Source organism: Anoplolepis gracilipes, chromosome 3, assembly GCF_047496725.1.
Source record: "Anoplolepis gracilipes chromosome 3, ASM4749672v1, whole genome shotgun sequence".
Classification (NCBI taxonomy): Eukaryota; Metazoa; Arthropoda; class Insecta; order Hymenoptera; family Formicidae; genus Anoplolepis; species Anoplolepis gracilipes.
The window spans coordinates 2,444,820-2,463,773 of NC_132972.1; the positions used below are offsets into that span (position 1 = coordinate 2,444,820).

General features: G+C 32.5%; 1 protein-coding gene across 8 annotated transcripts in view; it reads right to left on the reverse strand.

The window, feature by feature from the left end:
* Dpy (fibrillin-like protein dumpy) overlaps positions 1 to 8,349 on the reverse strand; it is a 108,535-nt gene extending 100,186 nt beyond the window's left edge. For 5 of the 8 annotated variants that reach the window (XM_072889002.1, XM_072888997.1, XM_072889001.1 and 2 more), the window contains exon 1: positions 8,126 to 8,349. In XM_072889002.1, the coding sequence (XP_072745103.1) occupies positions 8,126 to 8,135 (10 nt within the window). In that variant the 5' untranslated portion in view covers positions 8,136 to 8,349. The remainder of the gene's footprint in view (positions 1 to 8,125) is intronic. The other 3 variants (XM_072889004.1, XM_072889003.1, XM_072889005.1) reach the window with 2 other exon arrangements.
* Positions 8,350 to 18,954: the final 10,605 nt, after the last annotated feature.

An 18,954-nucleotide genomic window follows, 5' to 3' on the forward strand; every position in this document is an offset into this window, starting at 1 on the left:
TTGTCATATTACTTTTTTGCCATTAATTATTTTAAATTGTACTCGGTCCTGTTACACGTTTATACTAGAGAATATACTTAGACAGTCATACAACCATCGCGATCGTCCATCAACCATAACGACCGCTGCAACCCCTCCGTCCTCCCCTTCCCCTCCACGAAACTTATGCATTTGCATACGCATAGCCGTGCATTTGCACCTGTGCACGTGCGCACTCGTGTGATTTAGAACAGTGAAATATCAGTCGGGCTGCCTCTCTGAGCCGGATTTATACAGACGTGAGTATATCCCGCTCTTCTTCATCTCGCAGAAAGGACGAGCAACGCGCGAGATATGGCCGTTGCAACTGCAACCGCCGCTGACCTCAGAGGGCCGCTCCGGATCGCCGGGAATGCAGCCACGACGGAAACAATCGCGGGAATCCTCGGGTCTCACGACGATAATACAGTCTCCCGGCGATCGTCGGAGCTAAATTACCCTTTCGCGCACATCTCGCGTCTTTGAAAGACGTAATATTGACGAAATTGCAATCCGAGTTCTGAGCGAACAGAGAACTCAAAATTGAAATTGTATATCGCGAGAAAAGGCCTTTAAATCTTGCGCCTTGTTAATTTTCTTCGTAAAATAACGCTCGGAAATTTACTGCGCTTCACTCAAAAAAATATTTTGCTGATGTAGATAGATTTCTAGATGTCTCGATTAAAATTTATTGCTATTTTTTGTATCTGTTAGAACATTATTTGGATATCATATATAGAATTTATAACAGCAATATTCTAGTAATACCTCTAGAAAATTTAGGTCCCATTGCCAAATATCAATCACAAATATAATTGTCCTTGACAATTATAATAAGCCTTAAAGATAGGCATTACAGAAACATTTCTTGTCTAAATTACACTAATAGTACAGATATAAATTCTGTCTCTGTTATTTAAATCGATTAAGTGCAAAATATATGCAGTATCACAGTATTTACTAATAATTTATCTGTTTCAGTTAATTTTTTACACCTAGAAAATTTTTGTTAAAGTTGCAAGATTATTTTTTTGAGTGTTTGATAAGATGCGTAGGGAAATTTTTTATTTGCAATATTTTATCGGCTTAGATTGACAATTGTGTCCCCACTATAATAAAGGATAAAGTGAAAAAAAGGGATATTGTTTCTACTATGTCCTAAAAAAACCGAGATAATAACGAATCATACAGGCGAAGATTACCGGCTCTAGACGGAAGATTACCCGTAGGGCAATGTTTTGATCAACTCAATCCACAATCCGTGAGTTGATTTCAGCTTTCAGACTAATTAAAGGGTCGTGGAGGAAAACAGATACGAAGATACATCACGATCCGCGGAAGTTTCCTGATAAAAATGTACGATATACAAGGATTTGGTGAGACGTACAATTTCCGAACTATTTTAAATAAATATAATTCTATATAAAATTTTCATAAATTATATAAGAATTTAGTCAAAAATTTCTGTAGTTTATTAATAACTTAAATTTAAATTGATTTCTTAATATAAAAAAAACTCAGTTTTATTAGTTTTTAGTTAGTATAAAGTTGTTTAAAAAATAATAATCCATATATATATATATATATATATATAACAATAATAATTATAATTATAATGGATAAAAAGAAATTATAAAGAAATATTTGTTAGATCTTACAATCTTTATAAGCTAGATAGATCTATTTAAAGTTAATCTTGCAATATAAGGTGTCAATATGTATTCGTGGTATATCGTTTACACACATAAACTTGAATGAGATCCGATGGAATTTTTATATTAACGCGAACCCGATAAATCTAAGAATAAGACTTAACGATAAAAACAGAGGAACTGTACCTATAAGGATATCGTAATAATAGATCGCATTTCCCTGAAGACGTCGGCGACGAAAGTGTCGTACCGCAATACCACGAAAGAGCAATCACGAGTTGCCGCAGACGAATAATCAAATGTTGCCAAGGATGGCTCTGCTATGCTTATTAATTATTTCCAGCAAAGAGATCCAGATCAACGGTTGTGATCAATAGAACACGTTTAAACTCTGCCTCGTGCGTGCAATACGCATGCAAACAGGTTGTCAGCACTAAATTTAAATCGGGTCACTCGTGAGTCATTAAAAAATTTTGATCTCTCTGACTATTCGTACAAAAAAAAAACAGAATATATTAGCAAATTCATTTCTTATTATGAATTATTAATGAATTTGCTGATTTGCATTTTTTTCCTATTTATTTTCAACAAAATTAGCTTTCTTTACATTTTAAATATATTTCATAACACTATCATAATTATTAAATAAGAGAATAATCATGCAGATATTTCTAAAATTCCCTAATTTTCCAGATATTTTTGCAAAATTCTAAATAAAGAGAATATTTTTAAAATTTTTACAACTTTCTCTAAAATAAAAATTTTTATTACATGCGTATCTATTGTTTTTCATTCATACAAAGAAAAAACACAGCCTCTTAAGTTTCAAGATGCTAGATTTATACTTAAAAAACTTGAATAGAATAAACATTTTTCATTTGCATAAAATTTTCATTCTTTTATCTATATTAAAAATTACAAAGAATATGTACTTCATATTTAATGTTTGTAACAATTATTAAAATATTAATTAAACAAATTAAATTGCCAAATTAAACGCTGATCATATTACAATAGTTATATCGATTAATGAAATTTCGTGTTACTCTACAATCACTTTTAATTTCCAGAGAGAGTAAGAGTTCTGTACATAAAATTATTAGTATATTTATTAAACAAATTAGATGGTTCAAAACGCCAAACGTATATAAATACTGATTGTAAGTTGACGTATAAATACACTGGTCGTATTTCGATAGTTTTATTGACTCTAATGAAATTTTGTTGTTTTACAATCACTTATTTTCTGAATAGGGTTCTAGATATGTGTAAAAATTATTAAAATATTTATTAAACAAATTAAATCAAGACGCCGATATAACACGAAATCTCATTTACGTCCAGCGTCCCGGCTGATCTAATTTGTATAATTATATTTTAATAATTTTTAATTAATTATTGCAATAATATTCTAATAATTTTTATGTATAGGAGTTTTTATAGAATTATTAGGGCAAAAAAAAGTCATCGAAGGATAAAGTAAGATGCATGAATCTAGCGTCTCAATTTGTTCCGATTTTTTCCCAGACTATTCTTTTAATAACCGGCATTATTTGTTTCTATCAAGAATTCTAGAACTATTAAAAATGAAGCAAAAACTCTCAACAATTAATGAGTTTCCACGAGTGGTCAGCTGCACGCACACCCAAATGGAATTGCACGAAATACACTGTTAGTTAGAGCGGCAAAAAAAAAATTAATTCCGTGATATGAATAATAAATTATCTCATACGTAATAAATTATCCGACTGCTCTCACAAAAGTGCCATCTCAGGCCTGCTCCTCTGCTAATCCTTCGTTAATGTATCTTCAAAAATACTCGTAAAACACTCGAGTGACATTTTGTACGATACTCCCGATTTCGATACTTACTACTTTATTGATACACGAAATCTATGTCGGACTGGTATCTTCCCGCTTAAGTATCGCCGCACGAATAATAATAAAATCACTGGGTACAACGCATTATATACATACAAAAAATTCGATGTGTATTTTTATGCATATTAATAGATATTTTAGAATTTTCAAACGTTTAAAATGTGATAAGAAATGCTAAAAAAATCGAACAAAGTAAGATGCAGCGTAAACTTAGCGTCTCAATTTCCGAGTAATTTTTTTTTATTTAATTAGCCCATTTAATAGAACTATTTGTTTAATCTATAAAGAATTCTAGAATTATTAAAAATAAAACTCGCAACACTTAATGAGTTTCCGTAAAGTGAGACGCCCGTTTCACATGTACAACACGGCTGACTTTGCAATGAGAATAAAATTATCAGAAAGAGAATTCCCTGATAATTCCAAGAAACTTTCATGATTTCCTTAACTTTTTCAGATAGAAGAGAAATTCCTGACAATTCTAGATTTTCCATGTTTTTTCCAGGAAGTAGACACCTTGTTAATTTCTCTTTTTGAACGTTAGTATTAATACTAAATATATTTTCGAACTATAACACACATACTTTTAAAGATAAAAATAATGTTTACAATATATAAACTATTTCTCTCGAAAATATTGAATAAGACATTAAATATGAGTATATTACGAAAGAAATAATGTCGGGCACGCTATGCGAAACTTACACACAACGATGCTTTTATTTACGATAATAGTTAGAAAGTTAGTGAGTGTAATGCTACGTAATTTGGAGGAGCTAGTATTTCAAATAATGTTCACGACACAGTTTTATCTTATTACATGAAATTGTGAAGATATTAAATTGATATATTGATTCATTTACTATGTTTTAAATATTCTTTAAATATATGTTTTAAGTAGAGTTTATATGTTACAATATAATTGTATAAATATAAAATATTATTTTAATTAATAGTGTTACATGCTATAGGTAATAATTTTTCATTTAAGAATATCTTTATTACACCAACATAAAAATAACAAAGGAAAATGTATTAATATATAAAGAAAGATGATAAAACAAAAATAATAGCATTATTAGTATCATAAAATTTTATTAACAAATTATTTCAAATAAAAAAATTATTCATGAGCTACTGTAAAATTTTTATTGTTTCAACAACAATTTCTTTTAAATATATTAAATTATTAACATGTTTCTTAAATTGAACAGATATTTTCAAGGTAAAGTTATTCGATCTTTGTTAAAATAAAATCGACAACATGCGGTCACATTTATCTATATAAAGATAATTTATTGCATTATTTTGTTAAAGCTGCAACTTATACTCTCTAGTACAAATTTACATAAAATATTCATCAAATTACAACAATATAAGTGTAGAAATATCTATAAAATTTTCGTTTCACAAATACGAGAAATAAAAGTATAATCTTCATTTATATAAAATTATTACTTTTTGTATTATTATTTGATTTCTATCATTCCTCTCTGAAACGGAGTATTAAACGAGATATCGAACCGCAACACAGCTAATCGACCATCACGTCTATTTACTTGAGCACACTAATTTTCAGCATTTCTATTGTAATCGTCTAAACTGCGGGTTCTACGCATAACCGCGACCTCGGTAGTGTCGAACCTTTCGCTATCGATCTAAACCGACGACGACGACGGTCACGCTCACTCGAATCGTGCTAAATAAATCGACAAGTAATAGAGAGTGTATTGCGCTCGACAATGGTAATGACAATCGCACGTAATATCAAGTAATTCCGGAAAACAAAGCGGTAATCGTTGAGCAACAACTCATGGAACGAGACGCATTTGCGAATGCATTAGTGAGATAATGCAAGCGTTTATTCGGTAAATCGAATGGCATAATCGTTAACTTTCTCACTTCCAATGTAGATATAAATATCGGTGAATTATATTTATATAAATATATGTGTTTTAAGCATAAAATCTGTACTAGAAAAAAATATTTAAATGTCTATTAAAATATGTATTTAAATGTACATTAATTCTTTTACGCTCTTTACGTATAATTCGGGAATGAAAAAGTTAAAAATAGAGACTTGCGTTTACCTCTTTAGATGCAACGGCGCCAAACAATCCATAAAGATCGCTCAGAGATCACTTATTATTAGTCACTTGGCGGATATTCTTGGCAAATCGCATTGCTCACTCACTAAATGCTGCACTCGCGACCGTTTTTTCCTCTTATTTCTTAATTGTTGTCGTCTCCGGTCGCATCATAGGCCTTTTTTGCACGAGTGACTTTAACATCTCGGGCGCGCGCGCACTCGCGGTCAAAACCGGCTCCATAGTTCACAATGGAAGTGCGTTTTGTCATGGAAAATATTAACTTGAGATTATCACACCGCATTTTGGAGCATGCTCGCTAGAAGCGGCGAGAATAAAGCAATAAAACTGGCTTTTAGATCGTGCGAGTCTGTCACGCGTTTACTGACAAGCTTGACGAGTTTCGGCTTCTTAATATAAAGAATAAAACTTTCTTTTTTTCCGGTATTAATATTACGTACGTAATTGTCATTCAATTTATTAACAACGTGAAGAGTTTATCGTTTCGTCTTGAAATGCAACGAATAAACTAATAAGTTATTTTTTCTTTGCTGCTATTTACTTCATCAATCTAATATCCTTCATCTTGTATAAATATATAATATCTTGTTAAAAATAAAGAATAAATATCTAGAGATTAAAGTTTAATAATAGTAGTGAATAAGCGATTAATAGGTAAAAAATTAAATACTGAGACACTGAGTTTCTAAGCAAGAAATTACGATTGAAATCTCAAATAATTTTATTTACGTCATTTGAATTTGCGCAACTAGTCTCGTTACAAAATGCCGAAAGGCATGACGTTTGTATACAAACGTCATGCTAACTTATTATCTATAGATTAATTTTTCCATTCGCATTTAGACTAAACTGGAGTGTAGTAATCGCATAATATCCGTAAAAATTTAATTACCGGAAACTAATCAATTCTGATAAAATGTAGTCGGAATAAATCATCGTGAATTCTTAATCAATCAGTTGAATCCGTGTTGGTCCATTCTTTTTTTTTAAAGTGGGCCAACCGAATGTCTGCGTCGACATACACATACACACATATATATATATATATATATTGCCGCCACTTTCTAAAGTGATTAAAGTGTTTGCACACACCGACATGGTACAAAATATCCTATGATGCGATTACTTTCAATCATTTTCTAGAGCGAAAGACTACAGATATTACTTACATGCTCGATTGCTCAATACTTTTAAGAGCTTTTAATACAGAGTTGCTATTACCAAGATAAATATATATATATATATATATATATATATATATATATATATATATATATACAGGGCGAAAGGTAAAAAAATATCGAAATCATTTGTCCGTAAATCAAATGCGCGTTGAAGAAAGAAGTATATATTTATTCTAGCGCATAAAAAAATAGGTATCTGATTTGCGTTACGCCCAGACAACCGCATAATTTCTGATCGAGCCGCCAACACACCTCGTGCACATCCTTGACACCATCTGCCTAAAGGATGTGCTAAAGGTCGGCACTGATGTACATCCTGATGTAATACCAGTAGACGTTTAATTTCACGACAAAAGCATACAATGGTACAGAGATTTTCACTTCGCGAGAGATGTTCGAAATAAAAGCCAGTAAATAAATCAGATAAATTCATCATTTTAGAAAAAAATCTTGATCGAAATGTAATATACTCTTCAGTCGATACCTTTCTTCAGTTAATAACCATGTAAAAGTTAACCTGAATATTCTGTTACCAAAAATGACCAGATGAAAGTGCGTAAGAGAAGTCAGTCGACGGTCGCAGGAATCTTCGAAGAGAAAAGATCAACTCGAAAAGGCAAAGCAAAATAATATTTTTATATATTTTAATATCGAATTAAATCAGTAAAACATGATATCGATGATAAAATATACATTAGGGATAAACAACCTCTTCAAGAAAAAAAAATATATACAAACATCGCGCAAAAATCTTTAAATTGCTCCAAAATTGCGAGCAAAAATCGATATGTTAAACTGACATTAAGCGCGCGAGAGACGATGAAGAACAAGTTTAAGGATAAGCGGAGTTTAACGAGGACGAATGTTGCTCTACTCGCGTCCTTGAGCGATCTAGTCCGGAATGATTTCAGTTAACATTAGCGAATAATCTAGACCTTGACTTCCGAAGAGATCAAAGCCTTGTTAACGCGTCGATGATCTTCCAAAGATTTGCAACAGCATGGACCAAGCGATCCGTCTTGTTGAACCGTTTATCAAGCAATCACACCTCTCGCGAAAGAGATCATTGAACCTCACGTTCATAGTGCAAACTTAACAGATTTATCAATTTTCTCAGATTGGTTTCCACGTGATTTGACGTTTCTCAAGACGAAGCCGCTGATTGGTACGGTGTGAAAACGATACCCATCAGAGAAGGGATTGTACACCGGAACGGAACAATACCGGACGTTCGGAAAAAGGCGCGAGAAACAGATCGTTCTCCAGAGAGACCAAAACTTACCCGTCCCCATGGCTGACAGCAGCAGCCTCCTTCCGCCTCAATCCTTCCGCGTATCCAGGATGCAATCTTGACTGAGTTTGTGTTTCACTGCGCGGAAAAGGAAATTAATAAAAAAAAAGCGACCACGATGCGGTGATATGGTCGAAAAGACGACCTCTTCGTCGTCCAGCCGGGAGACCGCGGACGAACTGGTACCCGGAGAAGACTTTTGGTGAGACTCGGACGTGAGACAACGACGACGTCATAGCTAGCCTGGTGTCTCATTGGCCAACAGTTGCCTCTTGGTTGCTCGCCTCTCTCTTTCCGCGAGTGTTCCCTTCCTCTCCTTTTCCTTCTACGTGAGCTCCTCTCGAGCGCAGCTCACGTATACGCGTCCTCTCCCTCTCTCAGCCTCTCCTCCTCCTTCTCCCGCTTGTGCTCATTATCTCACCTGCTCTCTCCAGCTCGTATAGTTGCCCGAGATATTTCCGTCTCGCTCTGTCGCACACCCACGGCAGGACTAGACTCACGGTATAGCACTACGTGCGCCAAGTCAGTGAGCTCAACGCCTGGAACCAATCTTCCCGACTCGACTTGCATTAAGGCCTGTATAAAGTATACGCGAGGCACTGATAGTCACAGCTTAAGTGTCTCACTGGTTATACGATACTGTAGGTAAAGGTCAGTTAAGTGTTATCTAAGATAGATCTAGCGTTTCGTATATATTTAGAAGGTTAACGGATTATTCGATTCTTTTAATATCGACTAAAAAATTCTACGTATTCTATATAGCAAGTTTTTTTCATGTTGAAATGCGATTAAAGAGAAAGAGAGAGAGTTGTTGATAATTTAAACAAAAAATACTGCGAGACCCGTTCGATAGAAACATTGTCAAATCAAGATTATATATATTTTCATAAAAAATATTATTAAAAATAACATGACTCCAAGCTTGGGAAAAGTTAATTAGTTATTTAAATATCAAGTCACGCAATACAATTTTTATTTTCTGCATTAATTTGCATGTACCATGCACAATTTAACAAAGATAGTATCGCGTAAAATAAAGGATATACAATAAGAACAAAAGACGTTAAGTTGTAAATTATAAAAGAGTTATATGATATGAATTAACAACTGGATAAAGCGTCGGAAATGAATTCTTTATAAATTTTATTAGCAACCGCGCTAAAAAAATCATAGATGTTATCTTTAAAATAACAGACAGTCTGCGTGAAAGGTTCAACAATACTAATTGAACTAAATAATGACTAAATAAAAGCTCAAAGTCCATTTACCTAAACACTATAATCATATAAAATTTGTACTCTCCTTTACATCGGGAATTGTAATTTCCTCTCTTCATTGGCACTATTATACACAAAATTTATAGTTATTATTGTCCAATTTTCTATTACATATGAAATAATGAAAATAAATGATATTGCACCAAATGTTCAATGACACATACATTATTAATGATAATGTTTCGTTGAATAAATGTTCTTTTCAAAAGAAGTAGGAAAAAATTAATTGGATATATTCAAAAATAAACATATGAAATAATGATAATATTGCATGTATAAATATTTATCAATATTACATAGAAACAGAGAAAAAAAATCGGTATAATAAAATGACAAGAAATCTTGCGAGAATGTTGACTTTTTTGAGAATATACATATGAAATAATGAAAATAAATAATATTACACCAAATTCAATAACACATACATTATTAATGATAATGTTTCGTTGAATAAATGTTCTTTTCAAAAGAAATAGGAAAAAATTAATTGGATATATTCAAAAATAAACAATAAGCTATAAAAAATTAAATAAGCTTTTTTCTCATCTTACATATTATATATACCGTTTATACCGTTATACGGAAAAAATGAGAGTCTTTGGAATTTATTCGTGAAACTTAGATATCACATACCTACCATGTTTATGATCGATTAACCAAAGAGATAGTATTGTAGGTAAGAATCATCGCAATAAGCAAAATCTTTGCTCAGATTCAGGGAAGCTAGAATTACCAAGGTCTCATGGATCGCTGCTCGATGCCTCAAAAGATTGTGCCTTGCATCACGGATCGTTGCGTCGATTTGCGGAAGAGAAAAATTCAAAGGGATCATAACAAAATATCTATTACGTCATTTTGTGAATCCTTATATGTATTATACATTGAGCATCTAATATAATAAATATTACCGCGTATTTCTGTTCTAGAAAACAAAATTCACGTTTAACTTAATTTAAAACTATCGTTTTCAAGTTTTCAATTCGCTCACAAACATAATTTCCTGAGTCATGTTTCTTCGAAATAGATATTATTTTTAATTTCAGGTAATATTGCATGTAAAAATTTATCAATATTACATAGAAACGGAGAAAAAAAATCGGTATAATAAAATGACAAGAGATCTCGCGAAAGTGTTGAAATTGTTTTTTGAGACATATACATTAAAAAAAAAAAAAATGTCTTCGATATTTACGAAGGTTTAAAATACAAGCTAACAGAGATACACGCGGATTTTACGCGGTTCTAGTGACACTGTAGCCCGTAGAACCTGCGAGCACATGGTGTCGGTGAACTCGGGACGCCTCAGGGCATTTCGCAGGCGCGGGTCGCGAGAAGAATCTGCGGACGCGCAGGTATACAGTTTGCACCATTATGTTTAATTTATCGCGCGCGCTCTTCTACGCGGTTTGACTGATTCGTGCGAGAATATAAGAAAGTACACGTACAATCCCGAGAAGTCTCGCGGACAATCAACGTTATGAATAAACATTCGCGCCGGTTTCAAAGCTTTAATAACCGCACTGAATTACCCCATCGTGCGAGGATGAACAAGCACTTCCTAAATTCTACACTGTACTATATGATGTAGATTCCGTGACTGGAGTAAACGCTTCGAAGAGCGGGTTAATTTTTAAATGAGGGCAAGCGCTTCTTGCACCTTTTGTTTTACACCAAGAACAAAGGCAAGAATGCACAAATATATTTAAAGAAAGAAATTATTAGTTTGTTTGTTTTTTTTTTTTTTCTATCTTTCTTGGCATTAAATTTTGCGAGAAATTTCATGTTATTTAAATTAGTTTTGTATATTATATACAAAATATTTATAATGATTAAATGTAACTTAATGTATTCGTAGAAAATGAGATTGGTAAAAATTTCTTCGCTGACTCACTTTCATTTACTTCTCAATTTGCTCTTTTTACATTTTTAATTGTCTCGAAGTTACTCTTATGCTCACTCATCATTTCTGAGGCTTAAAAAATTGTCTGCGTTACATTAGAAGGCCCACTTTTTTGTGCTGCACATATACAGTAATGATTCCATCCATTATTCAAGCTTATAGTAATAATAAGCAAAAACTACAAAGAAGCAGCGAAGGAGTACCGTACCTATTTTTCACTCTTCCATTACGGCATTTTTTTCCAACACTTTATATGAACATTTCATTATAATGCAATATTACGTCATAAAGTATAATATTTCTATAATTATCACATGTTTTATAATATACATTTTTTTATTATTAAATAATTAAATAATTTAAAATAAATTTTTGTGTGATAGTTTTTAATCGTCCCTTACTCCCCCATCATTCTATCCTCTAAGTAATCAAATACTATATTTATATTCAGTTCAATGATTGATTATATCCACATGCAACTAAAGCTTTAATAAAATAATTATGATAATAAAATTGTCATCACATTCGCGCAAATGAGGAATTGGAATTTTCATATGTTTCATTAATGCATCGTAGAATAAATCGTGATGCTCGTAGTCAACATGACTTTATAACTTTCCAATTAAAATCTGACATCTTCACTTGAATTTCAAGTTGCATTGCTTACTAAATAAACGCGGTTATTTTATATATTTTACGATTTATCTTTCACAATTTCACGACGTCACTTTCGATGCAAAATTAAAGAGAAAATTAGACGGCATATAAAATTTGACCATAAACGCCCGACGAAGATGCAAGTCGAATCGTCTACGGCCCTGCAGAGAGGTACTTTTCCGCGCCCCATGGAGTTCTCGCAAACCAGCAAGACGCTGGTGTAGGGTAACGGGTTTGCGACGGTTCGCGCGCTCATTTCGCATTCCCTTCGACGACGCATCTCATCCGCCGCCGCCGAGATTGGGGGACGACCTACGTCGACAGCCCAAGCAAAAGCAGGTATCGACCGATCGAATGCGGCTCGATTGGATTTCAAAAGCTGAAGCGGTAGGTTTTACACACCCGGTGTGAAACCACCTTGTAAACGATCATCACCGATGTTTTGTACGCCCCGTCGACCGCGTTTAGGGCACGCGTCCACGTGAGACGAGATGTACACTAAATTAGTCGCATGTGTCCCTAACCGCATCTAACGGAAATGCGGGATGTATGAGTGTATCTTTTTATGTTGGATTAAAAAATAACGAAAAACAAAAATCTATCTAATATTTCGAATATAAGGCTCTTAATATTTATAAACAAACAACTAGGGTAAACTAAGATATGATGGCCATAGGTTGTAATTTTTTCAATAATCGCTACATAGTGCGCTTTTTTAGTCATTATCAAAGATAATAGATATTTACAGTAGTTTATGTGCATACATTATTCGAAATAACGATATTGTGAATCTTATATCATATTTTTACTTTTGACTACTTGCAAAGTTTTTCATGCGTCCACTAAAAACTGTTATAACGTCGAATAAATGATAGTTAAGCTATCGTAATCGACGTTAGACATATTATAAAGATATGTAAATTGTTATATGACCTATAATTTTTATTTTCGCTTTCACTATTTTTATAAATATTATGGCCATCTTTCGGTCACTATGGTCATCTTTTCCTTAAAAATTGGGTAAGATGGCCAATGCTTATATTGTATTATTTTGATATCATAAAATTTCTATTAAATATTTTCCTTTTAATTTCGATAATATTACGTAATTTAAGCTTCAGTGAAGATAATATACCAAACACTATTAAAAAATAACAAAAATAAAAGTATGTTTTTTGCATTTTAAAAAACTATGGCCATCTTACTCTATCAACCTGGCGAATAAGAGCTATTCGCAGATGTTAATGCGTCCTAGAAATTAATTTTTTCCGCGAAACATTTTTTCGCCTCGTTATTTTTCTCGCCTACGTTTCTTTAGGGCGAGTAAAAATTCCCAAAAATGAGAATCTATTTCTTGGTAAATACGCCAAGTAAAATATATGCCCTGTGCACGTTTCAATTGTCACGGAAAAAATTAATTTCTAAGACGCATTAACATCTGCGTATGGCTCTTATTCGCCAGATTGATAGTTGTTTGTAAAAATCTATCTATTATATCTATCTACATTTCGTGAATTTTTCATTATAATTTTATTAACGTTCTTGTGCTGAGAAAATGAATTTTATTCGAATTCATATTTGCTTGAAAAGATCCTTCTCATAAATCGCAGACTAGATACACGCGCGTATGCATATATAAATAATAAGAAAGAAATAAGGGAGGTTTATTTCGCTGCAATTATTTAAACGCGTAATAACACACGTCATGCCGATGATGACCGCAGTAAAATATAAGCAAACGAAATTTCTAATTTATATGTTCGCATTTATCATAGAGCATAGATGGTTACACGAATGAGCGTGGATAAACATCCCCGATAAAGCATAAACTCATTGGCGTGGCAGTAAATTTCCAACTCCCCTTTGCTTATACGATATTACAACGAGTTTCTGCCCGAGGGACTCAAGCGTACGCATTCCATGGGATAGTCTATTATGTAAATAATTATCTTCAACCACTCGTGCGTAAACGGCTCGCCGTGAATCGTCATACGATCGTATAAATGCGAAAAGGAGAAGAAATACGCAAAATTACTCGCGGATATATTTTATCGTCCACGAATAAGCTAAACATCGCGATTGAACAGTATCTTTACCTTGTCGCTCGTATTATTCTGATAACGGCATGCGAGCGAATTGAGGGAATATACGAAGAGGTTTTACCGTGATAATTGACCAATTTGCGAACGTATAGCGCTAGGCACGTGTCTGTCTCCCGATGCAGTGAATGATCGCTGCCGATCCGTTGATTCATCATCGCGTTACGCAACAATGTGTGTCGCATAGGTATACGCATCTCGAATGTATATATGCGCGCGCGCGACATCCGATAATGCGCTTCTTTCCGCGAGCCAAGCGTACAAACAGGAATTCCTAGATTAGTCGATGCCGTAACGTGTTAACCGACGTAATTTGATGATAATGCCGAACTATTTCCAGTTATCGTAAATCATTGTCATGAACAAATTATGTAAACGAGGCTTATCTAGGAAAGATTAGTAATTAACGAGGCAAAAAAAATGATTAAAATTTTTGATCTCAAATATTATTTAATCTTTTATTGCTTAATCGATTTATATAATAAATTTATATAATACTTTATATTTGATTTTAAATTTTGTTAATTTTCAATTAACGAAAAGAAGAAACTGAATTAAAAAAATATATATTTTTTAAATTATTAAAATTTAAGAGAATGAATTTCTTTTCGTGTACATAATTATCATGTGTAAACACACACACACACAGATATGAATTAATAGAGCTGGCGCTAAAGAATTATTACATCCTTTTTCGTCAAGAGAACGGTAGTTGAAGGCAAATGATGACATCACATATGTCAAGAAAACATACGCACCCAAGGCAGTATTCTTATATCGGGCGTTGAAATCACCGAGTGCGATTCCCCATTCGCTCGTTGCTTATTGATATCGAGAATATTGAAATCACCGAGTACGACTTCGCTAATTGATTTCAAAGATTGAAATGACAGAAAAACACTACACATTTAACGTCTATTCATCAAATATTTTTTTTCATAATTAATTATATATTCATAATGAATTATATTGATGTATAAACATATATTGTTGCATAAACAACAACATATTATCAAAACAAGAGAAAATGGAATTTCAATGAAGATTTTGGGCATGAATATGTATAAGCTTAGGGCACTAAAACGTATACGTTCATCACTGCGTCGAGTTATTCCCGACTAGAATCAACGACCGAAGATTCACGGGCGTACGATGGATATATATACAGCAACGGATCTTTTAGTTTGCAAGTTATACCGCGTGACGGAAGCGCAGGAACGGAAGTCACTTTCGGTTTTCAATACTCATTATCCGCCGCGATGTGCATTAAAGACTCTATCTCATGATTACCTCGCTTGCGTAATTATTCGCTTATCCTCATGGCTAGCATCCTCCGTTTACTGCCTTCTTAATTTTCATTCCATTGCTATGATTGCTTCTAGCTTCGCAGCTGACGCGAATCTTCTTGTAAAAAAAAAACAAAATGAAGAGAGAATCCTATAAAAATAAAACAGAATCAAAAGAATTCATTTCGTTCCGTAGACTTTTTATCTTTGAAATTATGACTTCATTTTGATATTTTTTAATTTTTTATCTTAAAAATATTAAAATTAATTTTTATTTTTCGTGAAGAATTAAATAAATTATATAAAACAGTTTTCTTTAACTTTTCTAAAATAAAAAAACGAGACAATTGATTACAAAATATAGAAAAAAACAACAATTTTTTAAAAAGTATTTAAGAAATTTTTATTTATAAACTTTTATTCAGAAATTTAATTCTCTTTAATTAAGATAATTTTTTTTCTTTAAAAAAATTTAAAAAATAAATTTTCTTACAAATGCTTAAAGCAAACTTATTCATTTTCTTTAAAAATTTAATTTCTACTTTGATTCACTTTAAATTTTTACAAACGGATTAAAATGTAACGTTTTATAACAAGATACCTGAAAAGTGCACAGACGGCACTTTCTCCGAAATCAACGTCTTCGCAGAGCGGAATTTTCGAGGCTCCGATATTTCGCAAACCAATGTATTATGGTGGGCTACGTGGGCAGTCGAATGTCCGTGTGCGTCCCACGCGCACGCCATCACATTTCACACCAAATCGAGTGTCGGTATATTTTCTTTTCAAAAAAAAAGTTCGAAATCTCACACAGATGACATCGATGACCCTAATAAATACATTTTCAGGAAAACGTACTTATGTAGAAAATACATAAATCCTGCGAAAAATAAAATATCATAAGATATATTTAAGACCTTTTATAGAAAAGAGAGGAAAAGAAAGAAAGAAAGAAATATAAACAATTTAATATTCAACAAGTCTGGAATACAATTTCTGCAATAATAATAGAAACGAAGACGATTTATAAAGTAAAGTAGAAATAAATAAGCAGTTTTGTAACATACATATAATAAAGTGGTTTCTGAAATATTTTATGTTTAAGGAAGACAAATATAAAATAATCGTTCGAATAACAGAATAAAAAAATATTTTTCAATTTTAAAATAAAACGCACGCAAATTAGATTGAAATAAATTTGAATAGCTATGACTCATGTCATCATTAATAATTAAACCGACATGTTCTGTTTAATGGAATAGTATTCCAACATAGCTGCATTAATTTCTTATCTAAAATATAAAAAATAAAATATATTTGAAATATAAATGTATAAAACGTTTATATTATCACATTACATCATTATATATATATATATATATATATATATATATATATATATATATATATATATATATATATATATATATATATATATAACTTAGAAATTACTTGTTGTAAGTTACACTTATCTCTCCATAAAAGTTTCTATTTCTATATAAAAAAATGATTGATTTCGTATAAAATGATATTCACGTGTATCTTCACGATGTTGCAGCATCGACGGGATCTGTGGATTCTTAATAGACAACGTCAAGGTCATTTGAAATTGAGCAGGAGGGACGATTAGATGTTTTTAGGTTCTCGCAGGTTTCTAAGGACAATGGTTTTCACAGGATATACAGTGGAGATGGGCTGGAACAGGAATAGCGAGAATGACGTAAGCGCCCAATGTACCACACAGCGCACACATCACGAGCATATATTCACACGTATCATACACACACACACACACACCCACACACACAAATGCAATTCCGGACTCGTTCTCTCGTGTTAGTTCTCATCGTGTTTGCGACGACGAACATCAGGGGGGTTCAGTCACCACTGCAAATAACCGAAGAAATCAATGCGACCAGCTCGCGACACGAACTTTTTTCCCGTCCAAGATAGAATTTTTTTACCACTATTTATTATCTCGCGAGAATGTACACGATTGTGAAATTTATTATGACTAGAATTGAAATAAAAATTTATCGTTTTTTCTATTGTTTGTTTTTTTATAATAAAGATAGATCACAGATTCAAGGATGATTGGTGGAAATTTAAATAGACTAGATGGAACTTCTTATTATTTCTTATGCGATTTAAGAGAAGCATAAATAAACATAATAAAATTGATTTTTGCTTACCAAAAACTGAAAAAAGTCCATAAATATTTATATTCGATTCTAGATATAGACTTTTTTCTAGGGATTGATATATGTAAGATTACATATTACAGAATAAAGATTAACAAAGAATGTTAGAAACGAGCTCAAGGGAATTCTGGTATGCTTTGGAAGTGAGATTAAACGCCTTGCAGGCGACAAGTCGCATGAAGAAGACGTGCCTGGAACATAAAGTCAAAGTTACATTGTTGAGCGCGCGTGGCGAATATTGCAATGGCACGTAGCAACGGTGAATTCGATCTTTACTTTCGCAAGCTAAATATAACTCGTCAAAAATATTCTTACACATATATATGTATTACCTGCATTGATATAATAATATATAAGAAATAATATGCACAAAATATATGAATAAAAAATAAAACAATGGTGAAAAAAATTGAATAAAAGATATCAGCCAAAAATCACCATGAATTTTTCAAAATACGTATATATTACATTTAAAAATTATCGATTAATAATTTAATTCTCTCATAATTATCTAAATTTTTTAATTTGTAGCGATTTTTCGAATATGTCAAAAAGCGTTCTCTATCTATCATCGGCTATTAAATATAAAACTGAGAATTTGTTATGTAAAAATATGCAGTTCCAGAAACACGTTTCAGTTGCATCCCACTCGCATTACACCGGAGGCTCGATTCAAGATTCAAGGTGATGTGCGACTGGTACGCGAAGTGACCGGATGCACCGACATAATGTATCCGCAATCACAAATGACTCTGTCCTTCGATAATACTAGTTCGCTTAGCGAAAGTCACGGGGACGATCGTATGTAGGCACGTTGATATTGACAGCCTAATAAAATAAATATGATATATTACAAGCAAGACCCTCCACTTTGGAGTCCCTCAAGATCAACGTACGACCTCTACGTCTACGGTCACTCGTAGGAGAGCAACGAAACGTGAAGGAATTTTGCACAGGTATACGACATATAATTGAAAAGCTATTACATGATAGATCGAAAATCAGTATTGTAAAAGAGGGAACTATTCTTGTACACATTTGTCGAGCTCAATTTCGAGAATTTTAAATAAATCTCATTTGTTTTAGAAAAAAATATAAATTTTTGTACAAATATCCTTCATATATATATATATATATATATATATATATATATATATATATATATATATATATATATATATATATATGTATGTACAGATATTTATAATATGTATATAATTACTTATTTACAGATATTATTTTAATATTATAAAATTTTATAATATCGCAATGATTTTGAGTTTTTTACACGTACATTTTTTCGTGTGTAGTCACGATCAGACTTATGCATATAGAAAGTTCTGTATGGGCCAATATACGTGGGTAGATTGGCCTTCAGAGTCCTTCGCTGGAAAAGAGCA